The sequence below is a fragment of the Salmo salar genome, chromosome 16, assembly GCF_965601325.2.
Source record: "Salmo salar chromosome 16, fSalSal1, whole genome shotgun sequence".
Lineage (NCBI taxonomy): Eukaryota > Metazoa > Chordata > Actinopteri > Salmoniformes > Salmonidae > Salmo > Salmo salar.
In genome coordinates, this window is record NC_138306.1 from 37,642,161 (window position 1) to 37,661,849 (window position 19,689).

Here is a 19,689-nt window from a genome sequence, read left to right on the forward strand (position 1 = left end):
CCATTCTATTTTCACCATTCTATTACTACTCCTATCCATTCTATCAGTACTCGTATCCATTCTATCCTCTCTATTCTATCAGTACTCCTTTCCATTCAATGCTATCCATTCTATCCTTTCCATTCTGTCAGTAATCCTATCCATTCTATTTTCACCATTCTATTACTGCTCCTATCCATTCTATCAGTACTCCTATCCATTCTATCCTCTCCATTCTAGCAATACGCATGTCCATTCTATCCTCTACATTCTATCTTAGCCTACTTTTATCCATTCTAGCAGTTCCATTCTATCAGTACTCCTATCCATTCTATCCTCTCCATTCTATAACTAGGCCTACTTTTATTCAATCTAGCAGTTCCATTCTATCAGTACTCCTATCCATTCTATCCTCTCCATTCTATAACTAGGCCTACTTTTATCCATTCTAGCAGTTCCATTCTATCAGTACTCCTATCCATTCTATCCTCTCCATTCTATAACTAGGCCTACTTTTATCCATTCTATCAGTATTCCTATCCATTCTATCCTCTCCATTCTATAACAAGGCCTACTTTTATTCAATCTAGCAGTTCCATTCTATCAGTGCTCAGAGGCCATTGTATTGAATATTGATGCCTGCGAGCTGGGAGGTGGTTCCCTTGGATGTGAATATTTTATCCATGACAAGGCAGTTGGCCAACAGAGGTGTAACATTATTCTCTCCATACTCAATACATATTGATTCCCAGAGATTATGATGAGATCTGCAAACTCAGGTGGAAACAAGTCTCTCGCTTGCGTTTACGATCGCTTACTCTCTCTTACGCTCTCTTACGCTCTCTTACGCTCTCTCTCAATTCAATTCAATGGGCTTTATTGGCATGGGAAACATGTTTACAATGCCAAAGCAAATGAAATATACAATAAACAAAAGGAAAATAAACAAGGGAAACATTAGTGAATGTTACACTTACAAACTTTTTCAAAGAGTATACAGTTGAAGTCAGAAGTTTACATAACCTTAGCCAAATACATTGAAACTCAGTTTTTCACAATTCCTGACATTTAATCCTAGTAAAAATGTCCCTGTCTTAGGTCAATTAGGATCACCACTTTATTTTAAGAATGTGAAATAATAGTAGAGAGAATGATTTATTTCAGCTTTTATTTCTTTCATCACATTCCCAGTGGGTCAGAAGATTACATACACTCAATTAGTATTTGGGAGCATTGCCTTTAAATTGGTTAACTTGGGTCAAACGTTTTGGGTAGCCTTCCACAAGCTTCCCACAATAAGTTGGGTGAATTTTGGCCAATTCCTCCTGACAGAGCTGGTGTAACTGAGTCAGGTTTGTAGGCCTCCTTGCTCGCACACGCTTTTTCAGTTTTGCCCACAAATTCTCTATAGGATTGAGGTCAAGGCTTTGTGATGGCCACTCCAATACCTTGACTTTGTTGTCCTTAAGCCATTTTGCCACAACTTTGTAAGTATGCTTGGGGTCATTGTCCATTTGGAAGACCCATTTGCGACCAAGCTTTAACTTCCTGACTGATGTCTTGAGATGTTGCTTCAATATATCCACATAATTTTCCATCCTCATGAAGCCATCTATTTTGTGAAGTGCACCAGTCCCTCCTGTAGCAAAGCACCCCCACAACATGATGCTGCCACCCCCATGCTTCATGTTTGGGATGGTGTTCTTCGGCTTGCAAGCCTCCCCCTTTTTCCTCCAAACATAACGGTTCTCTTTTTGTTTCATCAGACCAGAGGACATTTCTCCAAAAAGTACGATCTTTGTCCCCATGTGCAGTTGCAAACCGTAGTCTGGCTTTCTTATGGCAGTTTTGGAGCAGTGGCTTCTTCCTTGCTGAGCGGCCGTTTTGGTTATGTCAATATAGGACTTGTTTTACTGTGGATTTAGATACTTTTGTATCTGTTTCCTCCAGCATCTTCACAAGGTCCTTTGCTGTTGTTCTGGGATTGATTTGCACTTTTCGCACCAAAGTACGTTCAACTCTATGAGACAGAACGCATCTCCTTTCTGAGCGGTATGACGGCTGCGTGGTCCCATGGTGTTTATACTTGCGTACTATTGTTTGTACTGCTGAACGTGGTACGTTCAGGCATTTAGAAATTGCTCCCAAGGATGAACCAGACTTGTGGAGGTCCACCATTTTTTTTATGAGGTCTTGGCGGATTTCTTTTGATTTTCCCATGATGTCAAGCAAAGAGGCACTGAGTTTGAAGGTAGGCCTTGAAATAAATCCACAGGTACTCCTCCAATTGACTCAAATGATGTCAATTAGCCTATCAGAAGCTTCTAATGCCATGACATAATTTTCTGGAATTTTCCAAGCTGTTTAAAGGCACAATCAACTTAGTGTATGTAAACTTCTGACCCAATGGAATTGTGATACAGTGAATTATAAGTGAAACAATCGGTCTGTAAACAATTGTTGGAAAAATTACTTGTGTCATGCACAAAGTAGATGTCCTAACCGACTTGCCAAAACTATAGTTTGTTAACAAGACATTTGTGGAGTGGTTTAAAAACAAGTTTTAATGACTCCAACCTAAGTGTATGTAAACTTCCGACTTCAACTGTAGATATTTCAAATGTTATATTATTGGCTATGTACTCTCGCACTCTCTCTCCCTCTCGCTCTCACCCTCTCTGTCTCTCTCCCCCCTCTCTTCATCTCAGTCTCTCTCACGCTCTCTCTCTCTCTCACGCTCTCACGCTCTCTTTCTACACCCCCTCTATTTCAAACACTCATTTTCAGGGTGTATTTTAGGGTTGTCACAATACTACAATATCTGATTGTCCATGGCAACAAAGAAAACACAAAGCAGACAAGACTCTTTGGTCTTTAAAAAAACCTACTGCATGTAAAATATTGTGTGCTATAGCTTGGAAAATAAACATGATTCTGGTTGACAATATAAGACTGCTTGTTTCCAACATTAGGACTATTTTCCTCAGGAAATGTAGTCTGCTTCATTTGTTGTTTCCTTGCCACAATACCTCTGAGAATCGCGATACTGGTATTGTGACATCCCTAGTGTATTTTAGCTGAATTAACAGTAAATCAGAATATGATTGTTGCTTTACATGAGCTCTATATGCCACATTTACAGCCTTGGATTTGCAGATGGTTAGCTTCTAACAGATTGACCATGTATGTGGAGTTAAGTGGTGGGGACTTTTATGAGGTGTGATATTATTACTGCGTCTGGCCGCCATTGTTCAGAGTGGATGTGTCCACTCATCCAAAAGCCTGGAGACAAACCAATGTTCCTGTGGTCAGTAGCCACATCCTAGCAGCAGATTCAAATGTTAACATAACACCATTTATATGACTGGCCTTCAAACTACTGAAAGTCTCTCTACTGGGAGTTGGTTTCCTTGGATGTAGATATATTTCATCCATGACAAGGCAGTGGTCCTCCACGTGAAAGATTGCAGAGATTCATAGAATGTTTCATCACATAATGTGCATGATTGCTTTCCAGCCGAGCGAGGAGAGAGGGGCTCTGACCCTAGTTATTCAGTGGCAGTGCACTGGTGCAACACAGCAAAGCCATTTGTTTTTGTTTGTGTTGTTCTTTATAAAGCCACATGCTCTTTGGTTTCCTAACCTTCCTGGTAATTACCAATCATCTCAACAGCCGCTTGGCTTGTCTGTTGGAAACGCCTTAAAACAGAGAATGTCAACAGCTGTAGTGATTAGTTAGACTAACTGATCGTCAAGTTCCCTTATTAGACCACATTGTTTCCTTCAGCTGGATACCAGAACAGGGTAATATGATGAGCGTTTGTTGCTCCTGCATTTACATTCATACTGAGTGGTGTTGGCCAACAGGGTGCAACACTATTCCCTCCATATCCAATGCATATTGATTCCCAGAGATTATGATGAGATCTGCAAACTCAGGTGGAAACTCATATGTCTCTCTCTCTCTCTCTTACGCTCTCTCCCCTCTCTCTCTCTTTCTACACCCCCTCTATCTCAAACACTCATTTTCAGGGTGTTTTTCTGAATATTTTCACAGAGACCCCCTGTGTTTGACCTTGCATTACTAACAATGAGGAAATTGGCATGTACTCAGTGTTTAAAGTGTGTATTTTAGGGTTGTCACGATACGATATCTGATTGTCCATGGCAACAAGGAAAACACAAAGCAGACTAAACTCTTCAGTCTTTAAAAAAAACAACTGCATGTAAAATATTGTGTGCTATAGCTTGGAAAATAAACATGATTCTGGTTGACAACATAGGGCTGCTTGTTTCCAACATTTTTCCTTAGGAAATGTAGTCCGCTTCATGTGTTGTTTCCTTCCCACAATACCTCTGAGCATCGCAATACTGGTATTGTGACATCCCTAGTGTATTTTAGCTGAATTAACAGTAAATCAGAATATGATTGATGCTTTACATGAGCTCTGTATGCCACATTCACAGCCATGGATTTGCAGATGGTTAGCTTCTAACAGATTGACCATGTATGTGGAGTTAAGTGGTAGGGACTTCTATAAGGTGTGATGTTATTACTGCGTCTGGCCGCCATTGTTCAGAGTGGATGTGTCCACTCATCCAAAAGCCTGGAGACAAACCAATGTTCCTGTGGTCAGTAGCCACATCATAGCAGCAGATTTAAATGTTAACATAACACCATTCAAATGATTGGCCTTCAAACCACTCAGTCTCTACAGACAAACTTGAAAATACATGGGTACAGAGTGTAACTATAGAACATTGTGTGACTCTGTCCTGCGTCAGACATCGTAAAACAAGTGCAGGCTCCTGAACAAGGCTACATGGTGTAACTAAAACATTGTGTTGTGTGTGGCACATGTCCTGACGCTGACACATTAAAGAACACATCTCTGTCATACCTGAACCTCCTCTCCTCCTGTCTGTCCTCCCTCCCAACAGTCCCCCCCACCATCCTGAAGCTGGACGAGCCCGAACGTCGCCATGAAACCTGCATAGAGTTCACGGTGCGTGGCAACCCCCAACCCACCCTGCGCTGGTTCCACCGGGACAACGAGATCTCCCCCAGTGACTACATCCGCACTGAGATGGATACCTACCAGGACTACCTAGAGGGATGCCTCAACTTCAAGGACCCCACGCACCACAACAACGGCAACTACACCCTGGAGGCTAGCAACTTCCTAGGAGTCACCACCAAGACAGTGTATGGACACTTCCTCAACGCCCCATTTCCAGACGGTAGGTAGATTATACTAGCTAAAATAGCTATGCTGTATATAATAGTACAGATATATAGTAGCTTCATACCTGTGACCTTTCATTAGTCCAACATGATATTGCATGGATCAGTGGAATCGATGAAGCAGAGCTGAAAACTGTTGAGTCACTGAGAACCAAGTTTTACTGACTTATTAACAGGGTCACTGATGAATATAGAACATTCTCTCTCTCTATTAATTAATTCCTTGAATTCTAAGTATATCACTGACAGTGTGACCAGCAAAGCACCCGTACACCATCACACCTCCTTCTCCATGCTTTATGGTGGGAAATACACATGCAGAGATCATCCGTTCACCCACACCGCGTCTCACAAAGACACGGTGGTTGGAACCAAAAATCACCAATTTGGACTCCAGACCAAAGGACACATTTCCACCAGTCTAATGTCCATTGCTCGTGTTTCTTGGCTCAAGCAAGTCTCTTCTTATTATTATTGGTGTCCTTTAGTAGTGGTTTCTTTGCAGCAATTCGACCATGAAGGCCCGTTTACCACAGTATCCCATGAACAGTGGATGTTGAGATGGGTCTGTAACTTGAACTCTGTGAAGCATTTATTTGGGCTGCAATTTCTGAGGCTGGTAACTCTAATGAACATATCCTCTGCAGGAGAGGTAACTCTGGGTCTTCTATTCCTGTGGCAGTCATCATAAGGGCCAGTTTATTTATAGTGCTTGATCGTTTTTGCGACTTCTTGAAATTTTCCGGATTGACTGAAAGTAATGATGGTCTGTCATTTCTCTTTGCTTATTTGAGCTGTAATTGCCATAATATGGACTTGGTATTTTACCAAATAGGGCTATCTTCTGTATACCCCCCTACCTTGTCACAACACAACAAATTGTCTCAAAAACATTAAGAAGGAAAGAAATTCCACAAATTAACTTTTAAGAAGGCACACCTGTTAATTAAAAAGCATTCAGGTGACTACCTCATGAAGCTGGTTGACTTGATCTTGGCATTCTCTCAAAGGGTGGCTATTTAAAGAATCTCAAATATAAAATATATTTTGATTTGTTTAACACTTCTTGGTTACTACATGATTCCATATGTATTATCTCATAGTTTTGATGTCTTCACTATTATTCTACAATGTAGAAAATAGTAAAAATAAAGAAAAACCCTTGAATGAGTAGGTGTTCTAAAGCTTTTGACCTGTAGTGTGGAGGTGAAGATACAATATTATTGGTGATGTTACTTTGTGTTCTTCTTTTTGATTTTAAATGCTTTATTTGTAGCTTTTAAAATTTAAGAACATACAGACATTTAGAACAGTACAACATCCCCAGTCCTTCACCCCCCTGCCCACCTCCTGACCCACCCTGCCATCCCACCCATCCACCCTGCCAAGGCATCATACCAAGAGAGTTCAAAAAACAATAGCAATAAATAATAATAGTAATACAATGGTAATTACAACAGCACTGCTGCCATTAAAACTGTTCTATTAGCAGCTCCAGCAACATTTGAACATCTTGGCCATGTTCTGTTATAATCTCCACCCGGCACAGCCAGAAGAGGACTGGCCACCCCTCATAGCCTGGTTCCTCTCTAGGTTTCTTCCTAGGTTCTGGCCTTTCTAGGGAGTTTTTCCTAGCCACCGTGCTTCTACACCTGCATTGCTTGCTGTTTGAGGGTTTAGGCTAGGATTCTGTACAGCACTTTGTGACATCAGCTGATGTAAGAAGGGCTTTATAAATACATTTGATTTGATGATTTGGCTTATAACAGTGCCCCTGAATCCTGGTCTGGTGACCCAAAGTGGCACACCTCGCCCCAGCATCCAACACACCTGACCCCAATCAAGGGCTGAGGAAAATGTGTTATCAACAAAAAAATACAGATCTTATGCCAGAATTTGAATGCAGATTTGCAATGCTGTGAAAAGATGATTGGATGTTAACAGGAAGAAGCAGCTTTAATGGTATAGGCTAAAGTGATTTCGGAATTGGGACCCGATTTTAAAGGATCTCACGATAATGGGATTCAACACATGGATGCCGAGGTTCATAGGCAGTGGAGAGCACAGTAACGAGACAGGAGATGTTGAAAGGCTTGACTGTAACTCCATGACAGCCCAAGTTGGATCAGCTCAAGTGTAGAAACCTAGTAACACATTTAGATATACACTACATGACCAAAAGTATGTGGACACCTGCTCAAACATCGCATTCCAAAATCATGGGCATTAATATGGAGTTGGTCACCCCTTTGCTGCTGTAACAGTCTCCACTATTCTAGGAAGGCTTTCCACTAGATGTTGGAACATTGCTGCGGGGACTTGCTTCCATTCAGCCACAAGAGCATTAGTGAGGTCAGCCACTGATGTTGGGCGATTAGGCCTGGCTCACAGTCGGCGTCCCAATTAATTCCAAAGGGGCTCTGTGCAGGCCAGTCAAGTTCTTCCACACCGATCTCAACAAACCATTTCTGTATGGACCTCACTTTGTGCACAGGGGCATTGTCATGCTGAAACAGGAAAGGGCCTTGCCCAAACTGTTGCCACAAAGTTCGAAGCACAGAATCGTTTAGAATGTCATTATGTGCTGTAGCTTTAAGATGTCCCTTCCCTGGAACTAAGGGGCCTAGCCCGAACCATGAAAATCAGCCCCAGACCATTATTCCTTCTCCACCAAACTTTACAGTTGGCGCTATGCATTCGGGCAAGTAGCATTCTCCTCGCATCCGCCAAACCCAGAATCATTAGTCGGACTGCCAGATGGTGAAGCATGATTCATCACTCCAGAGAACGCGTTTCCACTGCTCCAGAGTCCAATGGCGGCGAGCTTTACACCACTCCAGCCAATGCTTGGCATTGAGCATGGTGATCTTAGGCTTGTGTGCGGCTGCACTGCCATTTCATGAAGCTCCTGACGAACAGTTCTTGTGTTGACTTTTGTTCCAGAGGCAGTTTGGAACTCGATAATGAGTGTTGCAACTGAGGACAGGCTTTTTTACACGCTATGCGCTTCAAGCCCTCGGCAGTCCCGTTCTGTGAGCTTGTGTGACCTGTGGCTGAGTCATTGTTGCTCCTAGACATTTCTACTTTACAATAACAGCATTTACAGTTAACCGGGGCATCTCTAACAAGGAAGAAATTTGACTAAATTACTTGTTGGATAGGTGGCATCCTATGACGGTGCCACGTAGAAAGTCACTGAGCTCTTCAGTAAGGCCATTCTACTGCCAATGTTTGTCTATGGAGATTGCATGGCTGTGTGCTCGATTTTATACACCTGTCAGTAACGGTTGTGGCTGAAGTAGCCGAATCCACAAATTTGTAGGCGTGTCCACATACTTTTGTATATATAGTGTATTTGCTGACCAGTAGTAAAGTAAAAAATGTTCTTCTTTAAACATACCCTGTTCATATACACATTGGTTGAATATATCACTGACGAGTCCTTTTCTGTTTTCTTTTCCTACAGATTATGGTGATTATGGTAAGTGATTTTATAAAACAGTCAACAAGAAGTAGTACCGTAAGACAAATAGCACCATGATATGCAAGAAATCTCTAGCTGAATAAAACGTGATTTAAACGATTCTAGGGGGTTATGGTAAGTGATTTATATTTTAAGACCGTCAACAATAAATGTAGGTAACTGCCAAAATAAAGGAAACACCAAGATAAAGTGTCTTAATAGGGCATTGGGTCATCACGAGCTGCCAGAACAGCTTCAATGCACCTTGGCATAGATTCTACAAGTGTTTGGGAACTCTATTGGAGGGATGCGACACCATTCTTCCATGAGAAAGTCCATCATTTCGGTGTTTTGTTTATGGTGGTGGAAAACGATGTCTCAGGCAACGTTCCAGTATCTTCCATAAGTGTTTAATTGGGTTGAGATCTGGTGACTGAGACACACACACATATACAGTCGTGGCCAAAAGTTTTGAGAATGACACAAATATGAATTTTCACAAAGTTTGCTGCTTCAGTGTCTTTAGATATTTTTGTCAGATGTTACTATGCAATACTGATATAATTACAAGCATTTCATAAGTGTCAAAGGCTTTTATTGAAGTTGATGCAAAGAGTCAATATTTGCAGTGTTGACCCTTCTTTTTCAAGACCTCTGCAATCTGCCCTGGCATGCTGTCAATTAACTTCTGGGCCACATCCAGCCAATTGTTGCATAATCAATGCTTGGAGTTTGTCAGAATTTGTGGGTTTTTGTTTGTCCACCCGCCTCTTGAGGATTGACCACAAGTTCTCAATGGGATTAAGGTCTGGGGAGTTTCCTGGCCATGGACCCAAAATATGGATGTTTTGTTCCCCGAGCCACTTAGTTATCACTTTTGCCTTATGGCAAGGTGCTCCATCATGCTGGAAAAGGCATTGTTCATCACCAAACTGTACCTGGATGGTTGGGAGAAGTGTCTCTCGGAGGATGTGTTGGTACCATTCTTTATTCATGGCTGTGTTCTTAGGCAAACTTGTGAGTGAGCCCACTCCCTTGACTGAGAAGCAACCCCACACATGAATGGTCTCAGGATGCTTTACTGTTGGCATGACACAGGACTGGTGGTAGCGCTCACCTTGTCTTCTCTGGTCAAGCTTTTTTCCGGATGCCCCAAACAATCGGAAAGGGGATTCATCAGAGAAAATGACTTTACCCCAGTCCTCAGCAGTCCAATCCCTGTACCTTTTGCAGAATATCAGTCTGTCCCTGATGTTTTTCCTGGAGAGAAGTGGCTTCTTTGCTACCCTTCTCGACACCAGGCCAACCTCCAAAAGTCTTCGCCTCACTGTGCGTAAAGATGCACTCACACCTGCCTGCTGCCATTCCTGAGCAGGCTCTGTACTGGTGGTGCCCCGATCCCGCAGCTGAATCAACTTTAGGAGACAGTCCTGGCGCTTGCTGGACTTTCTTGGGCGCCCTGAAGCCTTCTTCACAACAATTGAACTGCTCTCCTTGAAGTTCTTGATGATCCGATAAATGGTTGATTTAGGTGCAATCTTACTGGCAGCAATATCCTTGCCTGTGAAGCCCTTTTTGTGCAAAGTAATGATGACGGCACGTGTTTCCTTGCAGGTAACAAAGGTTGACAGAGGAAGAACAATGATTCCAAGCACCACCCTCCTTTTGAAGCTTCCAGTTTGTTATTCAAACTCAATCAGCATGACAGAGTGATCTCCAGCCTTGTCCTCGTCAACACTCACACCTGTGTTAACGAGAGAATCACCGACATGATGTCAGCTGGTCCTTTTGTGGCAGGGCTGAAATGCAGTGGAAATGTTTTTTGGGGAATTCAGTTCATTTGCATGGCAAAGAGGGACTTTGCAATTCATCTGATCACTCTTCATAACATTCTGGAGTATATGCAAATTGCCATCATACAAACTGAGGCAGCAGACTTGAAAATGTATATTTGTGTCATTCTCAAAACTTTTGGCCACAACTGTACACTTTTACCCCCTATGCTCCTTTGAGACCCCTCTTTCAAAGTCACTGAGATCTCTTCTTCTAGCCATGGGTGTCAAAATAATGGGCAACTGGGCATTTTTATACATGACCATAAACATGATGGGATGTTAATTGCTTAATTAACTCAGGAACCACACCTGTGTGGAAGCACCTGCTTTCAATAATCTTTATATCCCTCATTTACTCAAGTGATTCCTATATTTTGGCTGTTACCTGAAGTACCATGACATAAATAGTACCATGACATCTATTTAATAAGCAGAGTAACAAAATGGTAATGGGAGCTTACATTTGATTTCATTTAAATCTTCTGATATTTACTACCCTAATTCCAAACAGTTGTTCCTATTATACAGTGCCTACATTTGCTGAGTAGGACTCAAGGTTATAGCTAGATGCCTCTCTCGTTGAAGGACCAACAGGCTCTAGGAGGGCATTTTCATTTAGTCTTTAATCTGTTCTAATTTATGAGTTAAATGTAGAGGCACGCACAACCACTGATCTTCATCCCCAGGCCCTCAAATTGACATCATGCCGGAGCTTCATTGGGATATTCCATGCATAATAAATCCTGAATGCAGTCGTGAGAGAGTGACAGATTGTTACTGTCAGGGCTGGAAATGATGTTGGATGAGTGTACTTGGTGGTAGGAAGGCAGGGAGAGGAAGAGGGCAGGCAGAACAGGACAGATGGGTTTGTCAGATACACTCAGCACAGTTCTGTTCTATTCTGTTCCGCTCCCCTACACTCCACCACACCGTGGCCTGTTAGCAGAGAGCATGATGGGAGGGAAACCCAGGGGAATTAGTGTCTCCATAGAAGTGGATATAGATGAGGAGAGACTAGAAAAGGTCTCAGTTTATCAGAAATGGAAGCAGAGCTGTGAAGGGCAACAACCCAACTAACACTACACAGTTTATAAAGCGTTAACCATAACATCAGTTAGCTGCATGGATTGTGGGTCTGTGCTGTAATTCTTTCATCTGGTACATACTGTAGCTCAGGGTTGGACATAAAAGTATGTGAAAACGTTTATTGTTGGACATAAAAGACTGAAAACACCAGCAAATCAGCTCTAAGATATGTTTTTTTTTTGGGGGGGTCTGTTCGCACACATAATACACTGAGTGTAAAAAACATTAAAAACACCTTCCTAATATTGAGTTGTACCCCAACCTTTTGCCCTCAGAACAGCCTTCATAAGTCGGGATGGACTCTACAAGGTGTCGAAAGCGTTCCACAGGGATGCTGGCCCATGTTGACTCCAATGCTTCCCACAGTTGTATCAAGTTGGCTGGATGTCCTTTGGTTGGTGGACCATTCTTGATACACACAGGAAACTGTTGAGCGTGCAAAACCCAGCAGTGTTGCAGTTATTTACACAAACCGGTGCGCCTGGCACATACTATCATACCCTGTTCAATGGCACTTAAATTTTTTGTCTTGCCCATTCACCCTCCAAATGGTACACATGCACAATCCATGCCTCAAGGCAAAAAAATCATTCTTTAACCTGTCTCCTCCCCTTCATCTACACTGATTGTGACATCATAAGGGATCATAGCTTTCACCTGGTCAGTCTGTCATAGAAAGAGCAGGTGTTCTTAATGTTTTGTACACTGTCTATTTGATCGTATACACATGTAAGCAAAATTTGAAATGGGCTGAATGGCCCGTGGCTGAATGTAGTTGATGATCCCTGCTGTAGGCCATACCCACCCTTCTACCCTGCCATCACGGATTACAACTCTGAATGTTAATCTCCATGCCTATGGCTTGTTCAGAATTATAGTGTAGACTGCATGTTATGTTTCAGGATATACTATACAGAACATACAGTATAACTCAAGGTTGTCAGTCAGTACTTTCATAAATAGGACCAATGTATTCTATGTTCTTCTTCACAGGGACTCCTACGCCGACCATCACAGTAACACACAGGCCTGAGGAGGACACGTTCGGGGTGAGTTTGAGAACACTGTGGTGCTGTACTAAGTGGCTTTTTAAACCTAGTGGAGCTACAGCCTGCATCCAGCACATGAACATTTTCTTTTTCCTGGGAACAACAACAAAAAGGAGGCTTTAGTTTGAGCTATTTTAATCTGTTTATTTTCCTTTCTTTTTCACTCCCTTGCCTTGTAGCTCCCTCCTATCTGCCTTTTCCCTTGTGGCCACTGTGTTTAACAACTTCTTAAGAATGTAATTTCGCTCATCTTTGTGCTGTAATTGGTATAGGTTAATGGTTTTTTTCGTCAGGAATCTTGTACTGGAGGCAGCTCTGCAGAGTGGTCACTAGCTGGCACAGCCATAAGTAATACAATCTGATTTTAACCGTAATCACACTGTTAACCATAATGTCTATCCTTGACCTTAAATGAAGACCTAAAAGCACATTTTAGTTTTTATCAAATTTTACAATGTAGCCAATTTTGACTTTTGAGCTGGCCTATTTAAGGGGAAATCGCTCAGTTCTGCCTCCAGGACAAGAAGACTCATGACAATAAACATCAACCTGCGTAATTGACTGGATGGAGATGATTTGCTCATTTGAAGGTTTTAATGGGGAAGAGAGCATTGACATGGGAGGAGAGAAGACTTCCACTTAATTTTGTGCATCTCCTCTTTGATTTATCGTTGTATTGTTTTTTGCCAGTGGAGAATGACACATAAAGGCATTATTAATGTGCAGAGTGCCCTAACAGTTTTTTGTTGAAGTAACTTATGTAAACCTCAATAATCTACTGCACATTACCATATGATAAAATGCATTCCCTTTAATTTTCGATACTACATTGCACTACTAATCAAGTTTTCACAAACCCTGCATTCAGGCTTTATGCCTGTTGGCTATTCTGTACTTAAGGTAGACATCTTCATTGTGAGATCTACTCTCACTAAACCCTGTCTTGTCCTGCTCCAGGTGTCTATTGCTGTCGGCCTGGCTGGATTTGCCTGTGTCCTTCTTGTTGTCCTGTTCGTTCTCATCAACAAATATGGACGGCGGTCAAAGTTTGGAATGAAAGGTAAGAAACACTAAGTGCTCTTCTGAAAGGAAGTTAGAATAATTTAGACCATGTTTTTTTAGATAGCACCTCAGCTGTATAAATAGACATTATACTGGGTTTGTGCTTCTGTATCCCTTTCATGCCAAATACCTTGTTGTGTTATCTTTCTATGCCATACCTAGTCCACTTTCATATACAGTATGTATGTATGCAACACACAGTAGTAACATTACACTCGAAAAGGTGCTATCTAGAACCAAAAAGGTTTTTCGACTTTCCCCATAGGATAACCCTTTGATAAACCATTTTGGTTCCAGGTAGAACTTTTTCCACAGAGGGTTCTACATGGAATCCAAAAGAGTTCTACCTGGAGCCAAAAAGGGTTCTACATGGGACCAAAAAGGGTTATCCATGGGGACAGCCTCAGAACTCTTTTGGAACCCTTTTTTCTAAGAGTGTACTTATACTTTATCTACTGCTTGTGTTGGTAAAGTATGTGGAAAGGCAGGTGGAGGTGGGGGTGACACTCATCATACTGCAGATTTGATCACTGTGAAGATGAGTTTTCAGGAGTGTCAGTTATGCCAACCAATTCCAAATATGGCACAGTGCAGCCTAAGCGTATATTTGTGAGTCATATCCAAGCACTACTTATCGCTGTCTTCTTGTGGCTGATGCATCTGGTTCCACTGCATGTCGTGTTGGACTTAGTGCTCTCTGTGACTGATGCAGTAGTAGTAAACACCTCTCTCTCAGCTTCATGCCCTGTCCCTTCCCCTGGAACATCCCTGTCTCAGGGATGGCTGTGCTGCTGTTAGAAACTGTGTTTACAGTGTTTCAGGTAACACATGCCGGCTTTGGCTGATGGCTGTGCATTGCTTAGGAGGATTTGGGCCAGTGGTGTCGAACACATTTTCCCCCGGGGGCCGCATTCAGTCTTCAAAGAGGTCCGGAGTGCCGCACGGAAAATGTGTTATATTTCCTCTACGTCAGAAATGTGCAAAAATGATCCTCTATTTATAATTTTGGGAATTTCTGATGCTCCCGGACTGTCTTGCTTTCATTTGGGGGATTCTTAGCGAGCTGGACACAGTCAAGAAACTGTATAAATGTAGGTCCGTTTCTACACAGTTTCCATTTGGTTTCAGTCAGTCTACTGAGGTCAACCCCCTGTCCTCCCCAATATTTAAAAAAATATATTTTATATACATTGAACTAAACATAAACGCAACATGAAACAATTTCAAAGATTTTGCTGAGTTACAAGGAAATCCGTAAATTGAAATAAATTCAGTATGACTTAATCTATGGATTTCACATGACTGGGAATACAAATATGCATCTGTTGGCCACAGATATCTTTTAAAAAAAAGGTAGGGGGGTGGATCAGAAAACCAGTCAATATCTGTTGTAACCACAATTTGCCTCATGAAGTGTGACACATCTCCTTCGCATAGAGTTGATCAGACTTGTTGATTGTGGCCTGTGGCATGTTATCCCACTCCTCTTCAGTGGGTGTGCAAAGTTGCTGTATATTGGTGGGAACTGGAACACGTTGTTGTACACGTCGATTCAGAGCATCCCAAACATGCTCAATGGGTGACATGTCTAGTGAGTATGCAGGCCATGAAAGAACTGGGACATTTTCAGCTTCCAGGAATTGCGTACAGATCCTGGCGACATGGGGCCGTGATATATCATGCTGAAACATGAGGTGATGGGGGCAGATGAATGGCATGACAATGGGCCTCAGGATCTCGTATCTCTGTGCATTCAAATTGCCATCGATAAAATGCAATTGTGTTCGTTGTCCGTACCATAACCCCACCACCACCATGAGGCACTCTGTTCACAACATTGACATCAGCAAACCGCTCTCCTGCTCGCCCACACGACCCCAGAAGTCTGCCATCTGCCCGGTACAGTTGAAACCGGGATTCATCGGTGAAGAGCAAACTTCTCCAGCGTGCCCGTGGCCATCAGAGGTGAGCATTTGCCCACTGAAGTTGGTTACGACACCAAACTGCAGACAGGTCTAGACACTGGTGAGGACAACGACCACGCAGATGAGCTTCCCTGAGATGAGCTTCCCTGAGATTAGCTTCCCTGAGATTAGCTTCCCTGAGATGGTTTCCGACAGTTTAGCACACCTGTATTTGGGGAGTTTCTCCCATTCTTCCCTGCAGATCCTCTCAAGCTCTGTCAGGTTGGATGGAGAGCGTTGCTGCACAGCTATTTTCAGGTCTTTCAAGAGATCGGGTTCAAGGACATTCAGAGACCTGTCCTGAAGCCACTCCTGCGTTGTCTTGGCTGTGTTCTTAGGGTCGTTGTCCTGTTGGAATGTGAACCTTCGTCCCAGTCGGAGGTCCTGAGCGCTCTAGAGCAGGTTTTCATCAAGGATCTCTCTGTACTTTGCTCCGTTCATCTTTCCTTCAATTCTGACTGGTTTCCCAGTCGCTGTCGCTGGAAAACCCCACCAGGCTTCACCGTAGGGATGGTGCAAGGTTTCCTCCAGACGTCATGCTTAGCATTCAGGCCAAAGAGCTCAATCTTGATTTCATCAGACCAGAGAATCTTGTATCTCATAGTCCTGGAGTCGTTTAGGTGCCTTTTGGCAAACTCCAAACTGGCTGTCATGTGCCTTTTACTGAGGAGTGGCTTCCGTCTGATTGATTGAGGCCACTGTGTTCTTGGGGACCTTCAATGTTGCAGAAATGTTTTGGTACCCTTCCCCAGATCTATGCCTTGACACAATTCCTTCGACCTCATGGCTTGGTTTTGCTCTGAAATGCACTGTTAACTGTGGGACCTTATATAGACAGGTGTGTGCCTTTCTAAACCATGTCCAATCAATTGAATTTACCACAGGTGGACTTCAATAAAGTTGTAGAAACATCTCAAGGTTTAGCAATGGAAACAGCATGCACCTGAGCTAAATTTTGAGTGTCATAGCAAAGGGTCTGAATACTTATGTAAATAAGGTATTTCAGTTTTTTCTCATCTTTAAAAACCTGTTTTCGCTTTGTCATTATGGGGTATTGTGTGTAGATTGATATTTTTTTGTTAAATGCATTTTAGAATAAGGCTGTACTGTAACAAAATGTGGAAAAAGGCAAGGGTTCTGAAAAATGTCTTAATGCAGTTCAGAAAGCATTCACACCCCTTGACTTTTTCCACATGTTGTTCTGTTACAGCCTGAGTTTGAATGACTACCTCATCTCTGTACCCCACACATACAATTATCTGTAAGGTCCCTCAGTCTAGCAGTGAATTTCAAACACAATTTCAACCACAAAGACCAGCGAGGTTTTCCAATGCCTCTCAAAGAAGGGCATCTATTGGTAGATGGGTAAAAATAAAATAAAAAGCGTACAATGAATGTCCGTTTAATCATGATGAAGTTATTCATTATTTGGATGGTGTATCCATACCCAGTCACTAAAAAGATACAGGCGTCTTTCCTAACTCAGTTGCTGGAGAGGAAGGAAACCGCTCAGGGATTTAACCATGAGGCCAATATTGACTTTAAACCACTTCAAACCAGTTTAAACCTGTGTCCTCTGACAGACAGTATTTATCAAACCTCTATTTCTCGTGCCTCTGTCGTCCGACAGTTTCTGGATCATGGTGGTTCGAAGGCAGTGGTTTGTGTAAATCTGCGATGGGCTAGCTATTTTGCAAATCTTTGGCAGCGTTTTTGCATGGGTGTTCACTCCCATTGGCTCTTTTGTGTACCTGAAATATCAGACAATAATGTTAGCTAATAGTTAGGCCTACATACAGTTGAAGTCGAAAGTTTACATACACTTTGGTTGGAGTCATTAACTTGTTTTTCAATGACTCCACAAATTTCTTGTAAACAAACTATAGTTTTGGCAAGCCGGTTAGGACATCTACTTTGTGCATGACACAAGTATTTTTTTCCACCAATTGTTTGCAGACAGGATTATTTCACTTATAATTCACTGTATCACAATTCCAGTGGGTCAGAAGTTTACATACACTAAGTTGACTGTGCCTTTAAACAGCTTGGAAAATTCCAGAAAATGATGTCATGGCATTAGAAGCTTCTGATAGGCTAATTGACATCATTTGAGTCAATTGGAGGTGTACCTGTGGATGTATTTCAAGGCCTACCTTCAAACTCAGTGCCTCTTTGCTTGACATCATGGGAAAAGAAATTGTAGACCTCCACAAGTCTGGTTCATTCTTCGGAGCAATTTCCAAATGCCTGAAGGTACCACGTTCACCTATGCAAACAATAGTACGCAAGTATAAACACCATGGGACCACGCAGCCGTCTTACCGCTCAGGAAGGAGGCGAGTTCTGTCTCATAGAGATGAACGTACTTTGGTGCGAAAAGTGCAAATCAATCCCAGAACAACAGCAAAGGACGTTGTGAAGATGCTGGAGGCAACAGGTACAAAAGTATCTATATCCACAGTAAAACAAATCCTATATCGACATAACTTGAAAGGCCACTCAGCAAGGAAGAAGCCACTGCTCCAAAACCGCCATAAAAAGCCAGACTACAGTTTTCAACTGCACATGAGGACAACGATCGTACTTTTTGGAGAAATGTCCTCTGGTGTGATGAAACAAAAATAGAACTGTTTGGCCATGATGACCAACGTTATGTTTGGAGGAAAAAGGGGGAGGCTTGCAAGCCGAAGAACACCATCCCAACCGTGAAACATGGGGGTGGCAGCATCATGTTGTGGGGTGCTTTGCTGCAGGAGGGACTGGTGCACTTCACAAAATAGGTGGCATCATGAGGGTGGAAAATTATGCGGATATATTGAAGCAACATCTCAAGACATCATTCAGGAAGTTAAAGCTTGGTCGCAAATGGGTCTTCCAAATGGACAATGACCCCAAGCATACTTCCAAAGTTGTGGAAAATGGCTTAAGGACAACAAAGTCAAGGTATTGGAGTGGCCATCACAAAGCCCTGACCTCATCATATAGAAAATGTGTGGGCAGAACTGAAAAAGCGTGTGCGAGCAAGGAGACCTACAAACCTGTCTCGGTTACACCAGCTCTGTCAGGAGGAAAGGGCCAAAATTCACCCAACTTATTGTGGGAAGCTTGTGGAAGGCTACCAGAAACGTTTGACCCTAGTTAAACAATTTAAAGGCATTGTTACCAAATACTAATTGAGTGACCCACCTGGGAATGTGATGAAATATGTGATGAAATAAATAAAAGCTGAAATAAATCATTCTCTCTACTATTATTCTGCCATTTCACATTCTTAAAATAAAGTGGTGATCCTGACCTAAGACAGGGCATTTTTACTAGGATTAAATGTCAGGAATTGTGAAAAACTGAGTTTAAATGTATTTGGCTAAGGTGTATGTAAACTTCCCACTGTAGCTACCAGTTATATTGTCAGGGTACATTAGAATGATTGAACTAACTAACAGTTACATACCATACCTAGCTGTTCAGCTTTATCACGGCCCCTCTTCCCTCAACTTTTTAATTACGCCGACAGACACATTGATGGTCATTGTGAATTCGGTGTCCTTCTGTATACTCCATGCCGAACTGACAGTGGGGTCGTTGATATGTCGGTTCAAACCAGCTCTGAGTCCAGCGTAGCTGCTAATCCCATATTCTTCGGCATTCATGTTTCTCACTGAACCATACAAGTCCCGTAGGATGACTTTCAGCTCCGTTTTTGTTGTATTCCCAAACTCACAATGCATCCCTTTTTCTGCACACCAGTCAGTGAATCAGGTAAGTCCACTTTGTTTGTTTCAGAATGTTATTTTCATTTCGGTTTCTCTCAAGTTAATCTAAACGTTTATTTTGTACATCGGCATGTCGAACTATTGTTTATGTAGCCATTTTATCGAGGTGAAAAGGCTAAACGTCATAGTCATGGTATACGATCTCACATACACACGGCTAAATGCTGTTTTAACCAATCGGTATCCAGTATCCAAACTACCGGTGTGTATATATGTATATATGTATGTATGTA

General features: G+C 42.3%; 1 protein-coding gene across 2 annotated transcripts in view; it reads left to right on the plus strand.

The window, feature by feature from the left end:
- Positions 1-19,689, plus strand: part of LOC106573628 (NT-3 growth factor receptor) — a 288,867-nt gene that overhangs the window by 174,371 nt on the left and 94,807 nt on the right. For both annotated transcript variants that reach the window (XM_014148852.3, XM_014148855.3), the window contains exons 8-11: positions 4,921-5,220; positions 8,691-8,705; positions 12,602-12,657; positions 13,615-13,717. In XM_014148852.3, the coding sequence (XP_014004327.1) occupies positions 4,921-5,220; positions 8,691-8,705; positions 12,602-12,657; positions 13,615-13,717 (474 nt within the window). The remainder of the gene's footprint in view (positions 1-4,920; positions 5,221-8,690; positions 8,706-12,601; positions 12,658-13,614; positions 13,718-19,689) is intronic.